The sequence below is a fragment of the Bufo bufo genome, chromosome 1 (assembly GCF_905171765.1).
Source record: "Bufo bufo chromosome 1, aBufBuf1.1, whole genome shotgun sequence".
Classification (NCBI taxonomy): Eukaryota; Metazoa; Chordata; class Amphibia; order Anura; family Bufonidae; genus Bufo; species Bufo bufo.
Window position 1 is genome coordinate 56,580,869 of NC_053389.1, and position 20,616 is coordinate 56,601,484.

The 20,616-nt window shown below is 48.5% G+C and overlaps 1 protein-coding gene across 15 annotated transcripts in view; it reads right to left on the reverse strand.

Annotated features, from left to right (window-relative positions):
- The window catches only part of PHLDB1 (pleckstrin homology like domain family B member 1), a 158,964-nt gene that overhangs the window by 60,030 nt on the left and 78,318 nt on the right, over positions 1–20,616 (reverse strand). For 14 of the 15 annotated variants that reach the window (XM_040424705.1, XM_040424674.1, XM_040424668.1 and 11 more), the window contains 2 exons: positions 7,971–8,093; positions 5,892–6,955 (listed from right to left, as the gene is read on the reverse strand). In XM_040424705.1, coding sequence (XP_040280639.1) covers positions 5,892–6,955; positions 7,971–8,093 — 1,187 coding nt within the window. Of the gene's footprint in view, positions 1–5,891; positions 6,956–7,970; positions 8,094–14,780; positions 14,901–20,616 lie in introns of those variants that run through there. The other variant, XM_040424769.1, reaches the window with a different exon arrangement.

Here is a 20,616-nt window from a genome sequence, read left to right on the forward strand (position 1 = left end):
AAGAGGTTAAAGGGGGTTTTATTTCAAATGGAGTTTCCCGGGAAATTGTTTTTGAAAAATGGGCATATTCAGCTTCTGGGGCGGACTGGAAAAAATCCTACAAGTGGATCTATGTCGTAGCTGGGTCTAAACTGTCAGCAGATGCGGCCTACGCAGGTGGGCAGGGACCTTGACTCCGCAATGAACTTCATGGCGACAGCTGCCATGTTTGGACCCATCACTTTCCGATTCTGGGAGCATTACATCCTTACGTACCCTGCCGGCCGCCACTTATTACTACTGTATTAGATCTGTCTAGCTGTCAGCAGAGACCCTTATGTACTGGGCCGGTGACCAGGCAGCTCTGTTACGGTATTAACCCGCTATGTGGTTAGGTAGGTCAGCCCATAGGGAAACTCCCCGGTAGGGTCTGACCAGTCCCCACTGCTCACCCTCGCCGATCGCCTGCTGCTGCTGTTCTGGCGCTGGCGTGTTTAGCCAAAACCAGGAAGCGGAGAGCAGCAGAGACCAGGACAGAGCAGTGAGGGATTGGTCAGGGGGAGTAGGTCTTTTTTTTTTCTTCTTTTTTTTACTTTTCTCCAAACAATCCCTTTAAGTCTGCTAATCACTGTATGGCATCATGCACACAATCGTATCCATTTTGCGGACCTGCCAACAGCATTTTTTTGCGGACCTGTTGACTTCATTGGGTCCGTAGTCCAGATTCTGAGGACATACATCTTTTTGCAGAACGGACACACGGATGCAGGAAGCCCATGTGCTTGCCGCATCCGAAAGTCCATTCGGCCAAATTAATATAACATGCCCTATACCTGGCTGCAAAATGCGGACCAAGGACACACCGAAGTCAAAAGGATGCGCATGCGACACGGAACGGCATGCGCAATCTGTGCACGGCAAAACACAAACAGCCGTGTGCATGAGGCCTGCAATGAAGGGGAACGTATTGAATGCTGCACCAATTTTTAAGATCTGCTTGCAGTCAGCGAATGGAAACATGTCTGCTACCATTGCACCCAGTTTATGCAATTGTCCATCCCCAGAATAAATCCTTGTCCCGATGCTCTGAGTGTTCATTTTAGCCCTAGTGCGGTCTATGTGATGTCAAGTAGAAAACCGCCACATTGTACACGGTGGGGGGGCTCTAAAAGGGCAAGGATAGAAATTTTAATTACAGAAACAGTTTCATTTTTTGCTTTCATGTTCAGTTCTGATGCTTAATTAAAAACCGTCCCCCACCCAGAAAACCCCTCAGACATAATTAAATCCATACTCAGCCATTCCCAACACGTCAGAGAGGGTAATCTTCATGCCCGCTTCCAGACCAGTGCCCAGATGCCTCCTGCTTATTGTTAGGCCGACATCATGTAGACGCCATGTCTACGGTCTAATGTTACACCCAGCAGAAGACACTGCAATTCCACTTGCACCAGGGGCTAAAGCTGGCCACCTCTCGACCCTCCTATACACATGCATGCTCAGCTTGGCCAGGCATGCATGTGTTCTTAGCTGCTGCCAGACACCCCCGACGACTTATTGGACATTGAAAATCAACATGCCTGATCCTTGAGGCATACTAGGGGCACCACCATACACATCAGAACAGGGATCAGCAACTTCCGACTGTTCTGAAACTACAACTCCCTGAATCCTCTTTTGACTACTATGGGAGTTACAAGAATAGCCGAGTAAGTGTGGATGCTGGGAGTTGTAGTTTTACAGCAGCTGGAACGCTGAAGGTTGCTGATCCCTGCATTATAAATTCAGGTGGTCCGGCCAAAATCAGCGAGTTCGCCTGACAGTCGTCTAATATTGAGCAAGTCTGACAAAGCAACCGTAGAACAGCGCATGCGCAGAAAGGTCTGACCGGAGGAGAGCAGCGGCAACAGGCGGATAGAGAGAAGTGCAACATGACAAATAGAAGGAGCACACACACTACAGAAAGCCACAAAGATAATACACCGTACCTCCCGTCTGAAGACCGGCGCCCTCCTGCTCTGCGCTAAACTGAAGCGGTAAAAATAGGCATCATCTGGTTTTCCAGGGGGTGCCGGAAGGGGAGACGAGTGACGGAGCTGCCATCCATCCATCCTACTGAACGAGGTTCTGATAAATCCTCAGTCAGCAGCTGCGAGGCTGGAGAAAGCCCTGAGGACCTGTCATATACCCCTCCCCGGGCTTGTGAATGACAAATCGGCAGTGAGGAGGGGTTCAGAGACCTCGTTATTAACCCTGTGGAGCGTTCAGTGCCGGTATAAATACACAGAATATACATACCGCTATACTGGGGAAGCAGCTCACCCTAAGGCCTCCTGCACACGACAGTTGTGTGCATCCGCGGCCGTTGTTCCGTTTTCCGTTTTTTTTCGCGGACCCATTGACTTTCAATGGGTCCGTGGAAAAATCGGAAAATTCACCGTTTGGCTTCCGTGTCCGTGATCCGTTTTTCCAGTCCGTGAAAAAAATATGACCTGTCCTATTTTTTTCACGGACCCATTCAAGTCAATGGGTCCGTGAAAAATCACGGATGCACACAAGATAGTCATCCGCGTCCGTGATCCGTGTCCGTGATCCGTGTCCGTTTTTCCTATCATTTTCAATGCAAACTTGACTTCTTTTTTTTTTTTTTCACTTTTCATGTCCGTGGATCCTCCAAAAATCAAGGAAGACCCACGGAAGAAAAAACGGTCACAGATCACGGAACAACGGAAATCCGTTTTGCGGACCGCAAAAAAAAACGGTCGTGTGCATGAGGCCTAAAGGGGTATTCCCACCCGCAGGAGAAGCCATAGATGTCTGACAGATGGGTGAGCACCTTTGGGGCCTAACAAAGTATACATGCGCCGCCACCTCTCCGTTTACTCTCTGCTTGGATGTAACCGCCAACCCCAGTCTCACCTAACGGGATAGGGAAACCCTGTTCTGGAGACAGGTGTAGGTCCCAGACCCTGTGGGTCTGCCGTAAATGTCTAAGATGGGAGCACCCCATTGAATTATGATTTACAGCACTGCGCAGCGGGAACTCTCAGCACCACGCAGCAGGCATTCTCGGCACTGTCCACAAGTACTTTCAGCAGGTACTCTCAGTACCTCACAGCTCACCCTCTTGGCACTGTACTACAGGCAATCCCAGCGGGCACTCTTGGCATTGTCCATAGGTACTATCAGTACTAAACAGAATGTGCTCTTGGAAAGCACTCTTGGCACTGTACTGCGCGCACTCTCTGCACTGTACCGCAGGTACTCAGAGCAGGCATTTTTGGCACTGGCACATGGACTTCATCTGTATTTTGCAGATCTACGATTTGCAGACTGATACAGTAATTAGCAGACTAAAAGGGATTCTTTGGGGAAAAGTAAAAAAAAAAAATTATATATATTTTTTTAATAAAAAATAAAACTATACTTCCCCTTACCAATCCCTCGCTGCTGCTGTTCTGTCACTGGCCCGGTTCCTGCTGTTCTCCACTTCCTGGTTTTGGCTAAACATGCCAGGAAAGCTCCACCACCCGGGACCCAACCAGTGCTGGAACAGGACCAGTGGGCGATCGGCGATGGTGAGCAGGGAAGGACTGGTCACAGATGCTACCGGGAAGTTTTCATGTGGGCACTATCAGCAGGTACTCAGCACTGTACAGCAGGCACTCTCAGCGGGTGCTTCCAGCTCTGTAGTGCAGGCACTCTCAGAGGGTGCTCCAAGCTCTGTACAGCGGGCACTGTCAGCGGGTGCTCCCAGCTCTGTACCGCGGGGTGCTCCCAGCTCTGTACAGCAGGCACTCTCAGAGAGTGCTCCGGTACTCCCAGCCCTGTACAGCAGGAACTCTCAGCGGGTGCTCCCAGCTCTGTAGTGCAGGAACTCTCAGCGGGTGCTCCCAGCTCTGTAGTGCAGGCACTCTCAGAGGGTGCTCCCAGCTCTGTACAGCAGGCACTCTCAGAGGGTGCTCCCAGCTCTGTACAGCAGGCACTCTCAGAGGGTGCTCCCAGCTCTGTACAGCAGGCACTCTCAGAGGGTGCTCCCAGCTCTGTACAGCAGGCACTCTCAGAGGGTGCTCCCAGCTCTGTACAGCAGGCACTCTCAGAGGGTGCTCCCAGCTCTGTACAGCAGGCACTCTCAGAGGGTGCTCCCAGCTCTGTACAGCAGGCACTCTCAGAGGGTGCTCCCAGCTCTGTACAGCAGGCACTCTCAGAGGGTGCTCCCAGCTCTGTACAGCAGGCACTCTCAGAGGGTGCTCCCAGCTCTGCACAGCAGGCACTCTCAGAGGGTGCTCCCAGCTCTGCACAGCAGGCACTCTCAGAGGGTGCTCCCAGCTCTGCACAGCAGGCACTCTCAGAGGGTGCTCCCAGCTCTGTACAGCAGGCACTCTCAGAGGGTGCTCCCAGCTCTGTACAGCAGGCACTCTCAGAGGGTGCTCCCAGCTCTGTACAGCAGGCACTCTCAGAGGGTGCTCCCAGCTCTGTACAGCAGGCACTCTCAGAGGGTGCTCCCAGCTCTGTACAGCAGGCACTCTCAGAGGGTGCTCCCAGCTCTGTACAGCAGGCACTCTGGGCACTGCCAGCTTCTCACCATAGAACATGATCTCACCTCACCACTCCCTGTGTACACTCCTAACACTTCAACTATTGGAGTGCAAAATCAACTTTAGAGAGAATACATGTAAAATCATGGAATCAGAGGCTGATAATATAATTGTACACTGCATGGTGCCAAGATAACTATGGCTGAATGGAGAACATGGTCACATCCACGTAACTCGGACACATCACTTGCAGAACCCTATGGACATACGTACCTGCACTACAAAGTAAGTTACAGCTCTATACTTACACATACAGAAGTCATGCCGTCAGGAGGCCAAACTGACATGACGCATTTTTAATTAAAGCTAACACAGAGATGAATGCTGATCCCTGCAGTTCCAGCTACTAAAAGCGGCAGCGGACTATACTTAGTAGTAGGACATGCCGGTCGTTTATACAAAAATAAAAATAAAGTACTGCACGGACAGGTCAGGTCCACCGGAGGTGGTCACCATGAAAAAATGCCCCTAAAGACAGATTAACTTGGCGAATATTTAGGCATACCATAAAAATACCGTAACCGCAATTGTAAATCTTTGAATTGGAAGAGTAATATTCATTAAGGGCTCATTCAGACAACTGTATTTACATGTCTGCATCCTTTACACAATTTGGCAGAACGGATGCGGACCCACTCACTTCAATGGTGCCGCAAAAGACGCGGACAGCACACCGTGTGCTGCCCGCATCTCTACTTCCGTTCCGCGGCCCGGCAAAAAAAGATAAAGCATGTCCTATTCTTGTCCGCAATTGCGGACAAGAATAGGCATTTCTATCATAGCGCTGGCCATGGGCGTTCCACAAAATGCGGAACGTACACAGCTGGTATCCGTGTTTTGCAGATCCGCAATTTGCGGATTCCCAAAACACATACGGTAGTCTGAATGAACCCTAAGGTCTATGAGATGTTCACCGTCTGGGTCAAGTGAGGATGCATGTGGATTTGTACACATAGGGGGTCATTTACTAAAGACCGGCTCTTTACACTGGTCTTTGTTAACTCCTGCGCTGCTGGAGGAAGCGCTTAACTTATAACATAAATTCGCCGCAATCAGACATCTGTCATAAATTACACGCCACTCCAGCAGTCCGCGCGCCAGGAGTAAAAACTACTCCTGCCCCTGACTAAAATAGATTTTTCACCAACATTGACGCCTTTTTCCAGGAGTAAATGTTAGTAAATTTGCTTGGGCACATGACACCGCTCCGTCTTTCACCGGTAATGCAACTGAAAAGGTTATAAAGGACATCATTTAAGAAGGATGTACTCAGAGCCACCTTAAACATCACCCGTAAGACCCCCTTTCACCTACCAGCCGCTCCATTTCTTGCTCTCTTAGCCGCTCTTCCCGTTGTCTCCGGTGGTAATCCAGTAAATCTTCCTGATTGTCGCTGATGTCACTGATGCTATTTTTACGTTCTCTGAGAGGATACACCTTCCTCTGAGACTTTGGACTCTGATTTGGAGAGACCAGGGACCCATAGCTATAGGCTGGGGTTAATCGTCGGGAAATTTCCTGGAAAGAGGAGGGTGAGGGGCTGCGATCCCGTATCGGCCTGGAGAAGTTGTCTTCAGAACCAGGAGAACTTGCACTGCCCACTCTGCGGCGTCCAGGAGCTCGGGGGCTCTCCGGGACTCTTGATGGACCCTCTGAGACAGTATTTGATGAACCCGATATTGCTCTTCGTGATAAAGAAGGACTCGGCGGAGGAAGATTCCTCATACTCTCTGGGTTTTTCCGTGCAAGTCTAGGACTCTCTGGAGGCAGACTTCTTGCTACCCCCACCAGCTGCCTGTAGGGGCTCGAAGGTCGATCTATAATTGAATGTTGAAATTTGCTTCCCAGAAGAGGACTGCTTGGAACACTTAAACCCCCCATTCGGGTAGATGCTCCTGGACTTGGAGGACTTAAAAGCAAGCTTCCACCTGTTCCCCGTGAGGAACGTAGATCTAAACTGCTCCCTCCATAAATTGGCGTTGGACGAGGCAGAGTGTGACTAAAACTCGATGTTCTGTGGGGCACCACTGGTGGCATTCCTGAAGTTCCACCATCGTGACCAGAAGAAGGGCTGGTGAGGCTTCCGCTTCCAGGAGAAGACAACGGAGAGGTAAAAGCGTTTTCATACCCAGAGTTGGAGGAAAAGGGACTGGTAGGTGGTGAAAGCATGCGTCGGCTTCCACCATTAGATAAACAGGAGAGACTGTGAGTAGATGACTGGGACAGTTTCCTGACCGGTGAAGTGGGCCTTTCCAGAACCAAGGAGTCCATGATGTCCTGAAGGTTCTTCTCAATAGAGCTCACCAACGAAGTATGTGAAGGCACGCTGGACTGGTATCCACCGTCGTGACAACCGTTCAGGAGGGAGGTGGAATTTGCTAGAATGAAAAACACATACAAAAAAAATAAAATAAAATAAAAATACAGAATATTATAAAAATTAAAAAACATACAATAAAGAAAAATTGGCAAAAAAATGCAATTTTGTATGTTTTCGGTTGCAATTAAACTAATTCGAAATGGACAGAATGACACTTTTTATCATCAAGGGCGACTGACAACCAACATGGCTGCACTTCTCGTTGTAACCTATGCAGGAAAAGGACGATATCTCTTCAGGGATAAAAAAAAAGTCCATAATTACCAAAGCTGGCTATCCTTCTTAATTCTGATCTGGCAATATGTGGCCTTTTTTACATTTTAAAACCCCATAAAACCGCTGAAAATTGCATAAAATAACAAAAAAGGGTAACACCCGCCTTCCCAACCCCCTGCGGCATCAGTGCCAATGTTTCTCTGGTCCCTAACCGCTCTCTGCTTACTGGATGATGACACAACTGTGGTAACTACTACCGCCATGGACCTGTGTTGGTCCCATGTTCATATGTGCCGGCATTGCTGAGAAAGATGATGTTTTAGTATATGCAAATGAGCCTCTAGGAGCAACGGGGGCGTTGCCGTTACACCTAGAGGCTCTGCTCTCTCTGCACCCTCTCCACTTTGATTGACAAGGCCAGACAGTGTAAACTTGATCACGCCTGTCTGGCCCTGTCAATCAAAGTGGAGAGGGTACAGAGAGAGCAGAGCCTCTAGGTGTAATGGTAACGCCCCCGTTGCTCCTAGAGGCTCATTTGCATATAAAAAAAACCTATTTTTTTCTCAGCAATGCGGGCACATATGATCATGGGACCAACATAGATGCCAAGCGCACATGTAACAGGTCAGATGGTGTCAGAGACAAATCTGCTGACAGATGCCCTTTAAAGGGTGGTCCTATCACAACAGGCCCTCTCTTGTCCCTTACTCAAGCCCACAGGGCATCACCCTATAAACCCACTGACGAGGCGCACAGCTCCCACCACTACAGGGTGGTGTGCCATCCGCGGACCTTACCTGCAGAATGCAGGCTCGTCGAGGAGCTCCTCCCTGCGGCAGGAATCATGGTTTTCATCCAGAGAGCCTCAGCCGGGTGATTAAATCGCAAAAACGTAGACTGGCCCAAGCAGATCATACAACCTGCGGAGAAACGTCAAAAGGATTATGGAAGGTGGCCTTCTACATCCACACAGCAGAAGGTAGAGAAGTCACACAGAGTTATCCCCGAGACAACGCAATCTGTACATGGGTTGTACCAGTCCACTCAACTTGCAAGATGGTGGCATCATGGCAGCCACCAGCCTTCCATGACCTGGCCATACCCCTTCCATTTCTCCCTCAACATCTGCCAGATGGAAACTAGAAACCTCGCACACAATAGATCAGAGATGGCCAACCTTAGGCTCTCCAGCTGTTACAAAACTACAACTCCCAGCATGCCCAGACTGACTACAGCTAGCAGCCTACAGCAGGGCATGGTGGGAGTTGTAGTTTTACAACAGTTGGAGAGCCGCAGGTTGGCCATGCCTGCAATACATGGTCCACCAGTCCATTAAAAAACGGCTGACATTCTTCTAATGCGTTTGGCCGACTTTAGGCTCTGTTCACACCTGCGTTACAGGCTCCGTCACAAATTCTGTAGGAAAAATTAGGCCCCATCGGGTGCCATTGGTGCGGGGTCGTCCGCACCTGCCAACCGTCTAAGGGCTCATGCACACGAATGTATTTGTTTTCCGTGTATGCTCCGATTTCTGCGGACCGTATTCACTTCAAAAGGCCAAGCCAAGCCAAACTTTTATTTTTTTCAAGAGGAGAAAGGAACAAAAGAGGACACATGGGATCAGACATGTTGAAATCAAACATGCCCAATCCTTGTTTTCCTCTAAACTCAAAGCATCACAAGGATCTATGATCTATGATGCTGTGAGTTCAGGGTATTTAAAGGGGTACTCCCACCTGGACATTGATGGTATATCGCCAGTGTACGCCATACATGTTGCATAGGTGTTAGTCCCACCTCTGGGACCGGCTCCTACCTCAAGGACTGTGTCCTGCTGTGAGCAAGAGGCTCATACACGGCTTCCTCCTCCATTCACCGCTATGGGGGCTTCCGAAAATAGCAGAGCGCTGGCTCATAAAACCTCTATATTCCCCAGGGCTGCAAGGAGTTAAATGACGTCCTCGTAAAGCGAGGTCAAATTCCCGACACTTCAGAGCTTTGTTCTTCTATATATATATATATGATCCATCCATAGAGCCGACTAATGTGCGGTTACCAGAGAAAAGCTTCCTTCTTCAGGCCGGCCACTTAAAGGAGAAGTGGTCACCTTAAAGGGATCATCTAGAACTAGAAGTAAAAGCATCGGCTTCTCCAGATACACGGCTGTCCATGTCATCCTCATTCAAGTCAATGGAGCTGGACTGCAGTACCAGCTATAGCCACTGGGCAGAGGGGGAGCTTTTTTTTTTTTTTTTCCTTTTCTGGATCTAGACAACCCCTTTGCACTTCAATTATATAATTTAAGATCAATTTAATCCATAACGGTTAGAGGTAATAGACATAAGGCTATGGTCTCATCACGTTATGGCCATACGCTTGGCGTAAACTATAGGAAAAGCTCCTGGCAACTGCTAAAGGGGTTTTCCGAGTGTTTTTTTTTTTACGGATGACTTATTCTCAGGTCCGACTCCCGGCACCCCTACCGATCAGCTGTCTGAAGAGAGCACAGCGCCGCACATTGTATAGTGGCTGTACTTGGTACTGCAGCTCAGTACAATTCTCCAAGTGGAGGGGAGCAGAAAAGTAGCCGGGAGGAGTATTTTTTTCTAACCTTCAAAACATTTTTTTAGAATTTTTTTGTACTGACCCTTTGTACTGTACTAGCCTGGACTACTGGGACTCATATACTGATTTCCTATCCTCAGGACGGGTCATCAATATCAGACTGACGGGGGTCCAACACCAGGCACCCCACCGATCAGCTGCCCGGGAAAAATGCAGTGGACGGAGCTGGGAACAACTAGAAGTAGCAGAAAACCATCACGTGGCCAGTCTTTGTGAATGGATCTGCTCTTTTGTTTTTTGTTGTTTTTTTAAGGCAATTTCAGTCCCAATTTTTGAAGGCTCAACACAAATGGACAAAATACTAGTTAGTGAAGAGGCAGCTGTGGTCGGCAGGGTTTTCACGGCTCCCCCGGCCGTCACATTGTTCATATTTAGCATCTGCCTGTCAAAGTCAATGAAGCTTGTTAATTATAGGACCTGCTCCGAGGCACATAATACTACTCCACCAGTACCCAGACCTACTACCCAGCACATTACAGGCCAGACTACTAAGCCCTGCTCCGAGGCACATAATACTACTCCACCAGTACCCAGACCTACTACCCAGCACATTACAGGCCGGACTACTAAGCCCTGCTCCGAGGCACATAATACTACTCCACCAGTACCCAGACCTACTACCCAGCACATTACAGACCAGACTACTAAGCCCTGCTCCGAGGCACATAATACTACTCCACCAGTACCCAGACCTACTACCCAGCACATTACAGGCCTGACTACTAAGCCCTGCTCCGAGGCACATAATACTACTCCACCAGCAAATTACAGGCTTGACTACTAAGACCTGCTCCGAGGCACATAATACTACTCCACCAGCAGATTACAGGCCTGACTACTAAGACCTGCTCCGAGGCACATAATACTACTCCACCAGCAGATTACAGGCCTGACTACTAAGCCCTGCTCCGAGGCACATAATACTACTCCACCAGCAGATTACAGGCTTGACTACTAAGACCTGCTCCGAGGCACATAATACTACTCCACCAGCAGATTACAGGCCTGACTACTAAGCCCTGCTCCGAGGCACATAATACTACTCCACCAGCAGATTACAGGCTTGACTACTAAGACCTGCTCCGAGGCACATAATACTACTCCACCAGCAGATTACAGGCCTGACTACTAAAACCTGCTCCGAGGCACATAATACTACTCCACCAGCAGATTACAGGCCTGACTACTAAGCCCTGCTCCGAGGCACATAATACTACTCCACCAGCAGATTACAGGCCTGACTACTAAGCCCTGCTCCGAGGCACATAATACTACTCCACCAGCAGATTACAGGCTTGACTACTAAGCCCTGCTCCGAGGCACATAATACTACTCCACCAGCAGATTACAGGCCTGACTACTAAGCCCTGCTCCGAGGCACATAATACTTCTCCACCAGATTATTCGTAGCCGATATTTGTCGTCCAGCCGGGATTTTTTATGTTTTTGGAAGGGGCAGAAAATAAAGGCTCATTCAGATGTGTGATTGCCGGCGCACCGTCTGCTACAAACGGCGCATTTTCCATCCATGTGGCATCACGATTTCATCCATTTTTCACGACCAAATAAAATACCCCCCAAAAAACGGAAGAAAGAGGCGTTTCCTAGCAGCCATCTGTGAAAAACATAGTGGCGTCCGTTTTTTCCACGGACCCATCGCCATGAATGGATGGGTCTAGCGTAAAAATGAGACCAAAATGGTGCTTGCGGCGATCTTCTCTGCAGAAGTTCGAATGTGTGAATAAGTCAACCGACGTCACGTGTCCGCCCGCTTTCCGTTTCTACACTCGGATGGTAAATCGCTCGTCTGAATGATCCCCAATACCCACTGATCCCCCACTGCTCCCTATCAGACCAGTCTTTGCTTCCAGGTCCCTCTCGACGCGGAAAAATGACCTCTCAGCCAATCACTGGCCAAGGCGGATCCACACAGCAATCAGCGATTGGCTTAGAGGTCACACTTCCTGTGTCGAGAGCGATCAGCACGGAACCGGAGAGCGGTGGTGGTGGTGGAGGGGGGGGGGGATAATTTTTCCCCCCTCACTTTTTAGTAACTACTTGCAATGACAATTCTAGAGCATCTCTTGTATGTTGTGCCGTCCCTTCATTATTCCTACTAGAAGTGGAAGAAATTAGACCGGACAGTGTCAGACTGTGCATGAACGTACCCCAGCCAACATAAAACAAACAGCTGTATCTTTATTCATAACCTTACAGTGGTAATAATAGAGGGAAGGCACAACAAAGTCACAGAGAATGAGGAAGGGGTGAGGGGTCCTCTTTCATTTCTCCTTATTCCTGTGCGGTGTGAACAGAGCCCCCTGGTTGGCGGACACGGGAGGCATTGCAGGTAGTGATTATGAGAGGAGCGCCGGGCGCAGGACTCGCCTCCTCCTGCGGACACAGCCGCGCTGTTTATTTTAGACATTTCCTAACAAATCCGTGTCCCGGGGCTATAAATAAAATCTGCTCAGACAAGAAAAGTGAGGGCACGGCGTGTACACCGCACTCAGCCCGTGCGTCGTCACGTGGCAATAAAGTCCTGACGGATGTGTCACACTCCCCATGTTACACATCACATCAACATTTCCCAAAAAAAAAAAAAAAAAAGTTTATTTTTTTTTTATTTATAAATCCACATTATCTGCTGTCTATTCACCCTGTCACAGCCCACTGCTCAGCAGGACACCTACAGAGGAGGAGATACAAAGCGCACGACTACTAGAAACTTTCTAATAAACTTTGCTGCAGATCCCGTTACATCCCGAGGCTGGCCTGCAGCTGTGGAACTACAACTCCCAGCATGCCCTGCAGAGAAAGGGAGAGTGTGCTTCTCCTTCTACAGCCTGCCTCCACGTTCTTTCAGAGGAGGCCGCCTTTCCGCGCGGGCGCCATCAGTTTGTAAACCGCGCACATTTGCATTTTTCACTGGGTCCGTGGTCCGCATTCTGCGGACATGTTCTACCCAAGGATGCAGAAAGAACACGGATGATCCATGTCCGTCCGTCCTGCAAAAGACAGAACATGTCCTATACTTGCCCGCGAAATGACGACCACGGAGGCATCGAAGTCAATGGGTCCGCAAAAAAATGCAAATGCTTCACGGACGGTATCTGTATTTTGCAGATCCGCAATTTGCGGACCGCAGAATACACAGGGTCGTGTGCGTGTGGCGTAGACCGACGTGCGGAAAATCCGCAGCGTAATACCGTACCAGCAAAGTAGAAGAGATTTTTAAAGTCCGCACGGCGTGGAAATTTTTGCACGGAAATCGAGCTGCGGTGCGGATTTTTAAATCATCAGTTCATACTTATACTGGGGTATGTTCACACTGAGTTTTTTCGGCGCTGGAAAAAAAATTATGCGGAAACAGCATCAGGTTTTTTAGGATGGTTTTTTTTATTCGGATTTGATGAGCCCATTGATTCAGCCAATTTCAGGGCGTGGATTCCGCGTCAAGAATGGACAGGTCTCTTCTTTTTCCCGCGGTGCGGTTTTCAAAATCACAAGAGGGGGAAAAAAAAAAAAAGATGCAAACAGGCTGATTTCCCACTGAAATCAACGGGGAAGACCCGCCTGCGTTTTTTTGGTGTGGAATCCGAGCCAAAATGTGCGCCAACAAAAAAAAAAAAAAAGAAGGAAACTTGGGGCAGAGACTGCATGAAAATCCACGTAAACTGCACTGCTTCCGGCACAAACTTTTTTCTTTAATTTTATAATTTAAAAAATAAAATAAAAAATGCAGTGAATTAAAAAGTGTTTTTTCATTGTATTTTATTTTTACATTTTTATTTTATTTTTCTGACTGTCAAATTTTTTACCCATTATATTTATGAGCGCGGGGGGGACATCCGTGAACATATGCAGCTGACTAAAAACCATGGGGGAAAAAAAGGCAACAAAACACCACAAAAAAAAAATGCAATGTTTTTCATTGCATTTTATTTTTGCATGTTTTTTTTTTTTTTCTCAATTCATTACATTTGTAAAACCCAGGGGACAAAAATCATCAGAGAAAAAAATGCAAGTGACTAAAAACCATAGGAAAAAAAAATTAAAAATGGACGTTGGTGCCCAGAGGCACGCTGGCATCAGTCTTTACTGGGCTGACTATAAACATTGCGCCGCCGGTCGACACCCTGGCATCACTTAGTATGAAGTGCCCACCATTAGTGCCCTGTGCCACACTGAAGTCATTTACAGTGTCTATTATGCATCAATACAAAGTCCTGACAAAGGGACTACAACCCTCATTCTCCTATATACCAGGGGCTTGTCCCCCAGTAATGAGACCACCTATAGCAGCTGGCAGACAGGCTGGCACACTGTGGTCTCTATGGCGCCCCCTGCAGGCGGACGCCCCTGGTTATATATACTTGGAGCCGGTATATTTAGGCTGAAAGCAGATCCCCCCGGGGTCCTATGTACTAAGCTACAGACACACTTACCGCTCTGGACTCACCCTATAGGCGGATAACGGGAAACAATAGACTGTATCCAACTGCATAACAAAGGGGCAGGTAGGTGACCCGCTAACAGGGTGGCACAGCCGGGGGCACTTACCGCCGCCGGGACGGGCTGTCTATGAACCACAAAGCACAATCACTCCGCAAACTTTCCGGTGTGCCCGGGCAGCCTGGCATCTCCGGGGGCAGAGGGGTCCGTACACCACATTCCGGTGCCCCCCGTACACCACATACCGGTGCCCCCCGTACACCACATACCGGTGCCCCCCGTACCACATAACGGTGCCCCCTCCCGTACACCACATACCGGTGCCCCCCGTACACCACATACCGGTGCCCCCCCGTACACCACATACCGGTGCCCCCTCCCGTACACCACATACCGGTGCCCCCTCCCGTACACCACATACCGGTGCCCCCCCCCGTACACCACATACCGGTGCCCCCCCCGTACACCACATACCGGTGCCCCCCCCCGTACACCACATACCGGTGCCCCCCCCGTACACCACATACCGGTGCCAGCTCCATTCTCCGCTCTTTCTTCTCCTCAGCTGCGGCTGAACACCCGGAGGTGACCCAATCACAGGAGCTCTTACTGCCATCCATGGAAGGGGCAGGAAAGGGAGGGATGATTTACCACCAGCTCCACAACCCCCTTCCGTCCCACCCCTGGCTCCTGACTCACTTCTTCTGTGTGTGTGAGGGATATACAGGCAGATATGGACAGTATGTGAGGGATATACAGGCAGATATGGATGGTGTGTGAGGGATATACAGGCAGATATGGACAGTATGTGTGAGGGATATACAGGCAGATATGGACAGTATGTGTGAGGGATATACAGGCAGATATGGACAGTATGTGTGAGGGCTATACAGACAGATATGGATGATGTGTGAGGGATATACAGGCAGATATGGACAGTATGTGTGAGGGATATACAGGCAGATATGGATGATGTGTGAGGGATATACAGGCTGATATGGATAGTATGTGTGAGGGATATACAGGCAGATATGGATAGTGTATGTGTGAGGGATATACAGGCAGATATGGACAGTATGTGTGAGGGATATACAGGCAGATATGGATGATGTGTGAGGGATATACAGGCTGATATGGATAGTGTATGTGTGAGGGATATATAGGCAGGTATGGACAGTATGTGTGAGGGATATACAGGCAGATATGGATGATGTGTGAGGGATATACAGGCAGATATGGACAGTATGTGTGAGGGATATACAGGCAGATATGGATAGTGTATGTGTGAGGATATACAGGCAGATATGGACAGTATGTGGGGGATATACAGGCAGATATGGACAGTATGTGTGAGGGATATACAGGCAGATATGGATGATGTGTGAGGGATATACAGGCTGATATGGATAGTGTATGTGTGAGGGATATATAGGCAGATATGGACAGTATGTGTGAGGGATATACAGGCAGATATGGATGGTGTGTGAGGGATATACAGGCAGATATGGATAGTGTATGTGTGAGGGATATACAGGCAGATATGGATGATGTGTGAGGGATATACAGGCTGATATGGATAGTGTATGTGTGAGGGATATATAGGCAGATATGGACAGTATGTGTGAGGGATATACAGGCAGATATGGATGGTGTGTGAGGGATATACAGGCAGATATGGATAGTGTATGTGTGAGGGATATACAGGCAGATATGGACAGTATGTGAGGGATATACAGGCAGATATGGATGGTGTGTGAGGGATATACAGGAAGATATGGGCTGTGTGTGAGGGATATACAGGCAGATATGGATAGTGTGTGAGGGATATACAGGCAGATATGGATAGTGTGTGAGGATATACAGGCAGATATGGATGGTGTGTGAGGGATATACAGGCAGATATGGATGGTGTGTGAGGGATATACAGGCAGATATGGATGGTGTGTGAGGGATTTACAGGCAGATATGGACGGTTGTGAGGGATATACAGGCAGATATGGATTGTGTATGTGTGAGGGATATACAGGCAGAGGAGGAAGGTGGCAGTACAGTCAGGACCCCGTGTACAGTCTCTCATGTTGGCATTATATAGATGCCCGCTCCTGTGGTCTCTTGTCACCATGCACACTGTCCAGGTTTATTGCCCCGCATTCCTTCCTCCCCTCCCCCTTCCTTTGCCCTGGACTGTCTGGAGGTCCCGGCTCCTCTGTGCACCAGTCAGCCCCTCAGCTCTCCAGCCCTTTGATACTACTCTGCGATTTCTATCACTGGGAAGTTTAAGAGGGTCGTCCTGGATTAGAAAAAATATGTCCGCTTTCTTCCAGCGCCGCACCTGTCCGTGGGTTGGGACCATCAAAGTGAACGGGGCCGAGCTGCTATACCGCTCCCATCCCGTGGACAGGCGTGGTGCTGATCCTGGACAACCCCTTTAATCTGCATCTGCTGTTCCCAGGAGATAGGACATCAGAGTCTGAAGGACCCCCGCCCATCACCAGAAAGAGGGTCCTTAGCAAACACGCTGCAGCTCCATCCCATCTAGATTAATATGGCGGTAGTGTGCATGCTCCCCATTCCCCCGACTGTAGGGGTCCTTGCCGACATACCCCCACTGATTCGTCTGGTGGGAGGACCCCTTTACTGTATTTCCCGGTGACATTTGCTTTCAGCCATCGCAGGGCGGTGTTCACATTCACTCTTCTGCCAAGCACAATTATCATGAAAAAAGAGGACAGATGGGTCAATTGTGACCTGATGTCCCTCTATTATTCACAATGCCACGCCAGACATCAGCACCATTGTCTATTAGGACCTGGTAGCGCCGCAGGAGGGGGGTTTGGAGGAGCTTGTGTTGGGTCTCTACCCCCATATATGTGGAGCAGAGCGGGCAGCAGGGACCTCCATCATGTGGGCTCCTCTATATATACAGGCTCCGTGCTTCCTATCTGACACATCACTGGCTGAGAATGCACCGTGAAACCTGACGCCTGCTTCCCTGGGAGCGCTCTCCGGAGCAAGCAGAAGGAAAGAGCTTTCTAGAGCATCTTCTAGAACGTCCATTACCTTCTATTCCTGGAATGGGGAAATGTTTTTTGCATATTTCTTTATTAAATTTAAAGGGCTTGTCTCATCTCAGACATTGGTGGCATATCCTAGAGGTCGTATCTCATAAACTGAGCCAGCAAAGTCCCGGAGGACGCACCGGCGCCGCGCACGCATTGCTGCCCTCCATTCGATTCTATGGGGGCGCCGAAAATTAGCCGAGCGCTGGCCCCGTGGAAATGAACGGGAACGGTGGCCGGGCAGGCGCAGTGCGCTCCCGAAAATAGCAGAGCGCAGGCCATTAGGGAAAATTCTGCAAATGAGCGCTCTTCCAGAAAGAAGACTGTCTCTCTACTGCCATCTATAGGTAGTTATCCTGTAAGTCTGCCTCCAAACCAATGAAAGGGTTCTCTGGGATTTGCATCAATATGAGATTGGAGGGGGGTCCTAAAACATGACTACCCGCCAAATCACAAACACTCATTGGCCACCACTTTGCCGGCTTCATTTTAGAGACAGGTACAGGTCCCAGAGGTGGGACCCGCACCTATCAGACAATGGGATTGTCTGAGATGGGCATACCCCTTTAACTTGTGGCAGGCTTCGGAGCCCCAGGCTGCCATAGCGCACAAACTGCTACTGCCATCTTGTAACCGGAGGAGGGGGGGGGGCGGGAACAGCCTGCCCCCGCCTAAATTACTGCAATTGACCATGGCATCTAAGGGGTTAAAAAAATCTGTGATCAGAATTGTCTCCGATCACGGGCTCTGCTGGCGGGTGTTTGCTGCGTAAAACAGCAAGGCACCCATGCTGCTCAGCTCCTGAGCGGGTGCCATCTTTAAAGGACTGACTTCCGACATGAACAGTGGATGTCAGGAAGGGGTTAAGTAGCCTTGAAACATGACTAGTGATGTCACCCAACCGAGAGAACAATGAGTGTATCTGATTTTGCGGGTAATCATGTTTTAGGACCCCCTCAAACCGCATGTTGATGACCAGAACCCCGTGAATGGTTTGCATGCAGACTTTCAGGATAACTACCTATAGATGGCAGTAGAGAGGCAGTCTTCTTTCGGGAAGAGAGCTCATTTGCATAATCTTTCCCAGGGTGCATTTCCTGTAGGTGTTTTGTTTTTATTTATTTTTTAATCGAATTGATGCAAATATTTTTTCCATAGAAGTACATTGTGAGTTTGGCAGAAAGTTTGGACAATGTCTCCTGCTAGCCAACGTCTCGTTCTGCATAAATTCCACCGCGACTTCTATGGTGAGATCATGGCAAAGGTATTCTTCTAATAACATTCCCATAAAGATAAGGCAAAGCAATATGTAATCAACTATTTTAGTCGTATGCGCATATCCATGGATCGGAAAAAAACTGAAATGTTTCCAAAAGTTACTACTCAGAAGATTTACCTTAAAGGGCTTGTGGGCTCGGTAGAGCGCGGTGCTTGGATCTTTAGAGCAGCACATGGATGTGGGCAGACCTGTAGCTAGACGTTCCTTCAGCCATGAAAATGGTTTGCTACTCTAGCCCAGTATCTAAATACCCTATCTGAAGTAAAGAGGCACCCCCCCTTCCCCCAACACTCAGCAAATGGGGACCCTCCCATTCCCAGCTACACTCCTGCTATGGGTTTGTTTGCCCTGCGGCAGTGTATTATGGGTGTATTATACTCTAGAAGTAATGCTACTAGGTAAAATAACTTAGATACAATGCCTGATGGAATATGGCACAAGTTACATATGCCATATTACATATGTACAAAATCAGAAGAATACAGAAGCATAGTATGGCCCCATAAATTACTTTGTATGCTGCATTATGGGTTCATACAATGTGGGTGAGAACTCTGCCCAAAGACATAAAACTATGGACCGCTGAATTGTTGAACATCTCTTACTAGAGAAAAATGCGTCTTTCTCCATTTACCAGTCACCTTCCCTCCCCTCCACCTCCTGACCTATTCACTCACTCTGAATTCACTGATAAAATCCATTTCCAGAGAGGAAACAGCTTTTCAGCTTCACTGAGAGATCAGGTTACACATGCCTATAGATGTTTATGAAGAGGGAAGGGTGGAGGAAGAAGCAGGAGACTAGCTGCTATGATGTCTCCCATACACGGCGCACATAGAAAAGAGGAGATCCTGCACCCCTATCTTTCTGCACGCCGTCTGAAGCAGCAGCAGCATTGAGAACATTGTAAACAGTATGAGGCGGCGTATCTGTGAATCCTGCACTGGGGCGAGATAGATAATTTACTACACGAAGAAGCAGCAAGGAGGACATTATACAACAGTACTAAGCAATGTAGCAGTGAATCCTGCACTGGGGTGAGATAGATAATTTACTACACGAAGAAGCAGCAAGGAGGACATTATACAACAGTACTAAGCAATGTAGCAGTGAATCCTGCGCTGGGGTGAGATAGATAATTTACTATATGAAGAAGCAGCAAGGAGGACATTATACAACAGTACTAAGCAATGTAGCAGTGAATCCTGCACTGGGGCGAGATAGATAATTTACTACACGAAGAAGCAGCATGGAGGACATTATACAACAGTACTAAGCAGTGTAGCAGTGAATCCTGCGCTGGGGCGAGATAGATAATTTACTACATGAAGAAGCAGCATGGAGGACATTATACAACAGTACTAAGCAGTGTAGCAGTGAATCCTGCACTGGGGCGAGATAGATAATTTGCTACACGAAGAAGCAGCAAGGAGGACATTATACAACAGTACTAAGCAATGTAGCTGTGAATCCTGCACTGGGGTGAGATAGAAAATTTACTACACGAAGAAGCAGCATGGAGGACATTATACAACAGTACTAAGCAGTGTAGCAGTGAATCCTGCGCTGGGGCGAGATGAAAATTTACTACACGAAGAAGCAGCAAGGAGGACATTATACAACAGTACTAAGCAGTGTAGCAGTGAATCCTGCACTGGGGCGAGATAGATAATTTACTACACGAAGAAGCAGCATGGAGGACATTATACAACAGTACTAAGCAGTGTAGCAGTGAATCCTGCGCTGGGGCGAGATAGAAAATTTACTACACGAAGAAGCAGCATGGAGGACAATGTAGAGAGTTACTTAGAAGTGAGATATGAACAATTTCTAAAAGCTACAGCAGCCTCTCTCACTCCGCAGTAGCTCCTCCTCCCCTCCATAGACTTGCACAATCAACTGTAACCTGATCCCTCCATGAAGCTAAAAAGCCCTCTTGTATCTGTGAATTCAGAGTGGGTCATGAGTGGAGGAGGAAAAAATGAGTCAGATGCAAGTGGAGAAAGAGGCATTTTTCTCAAATTA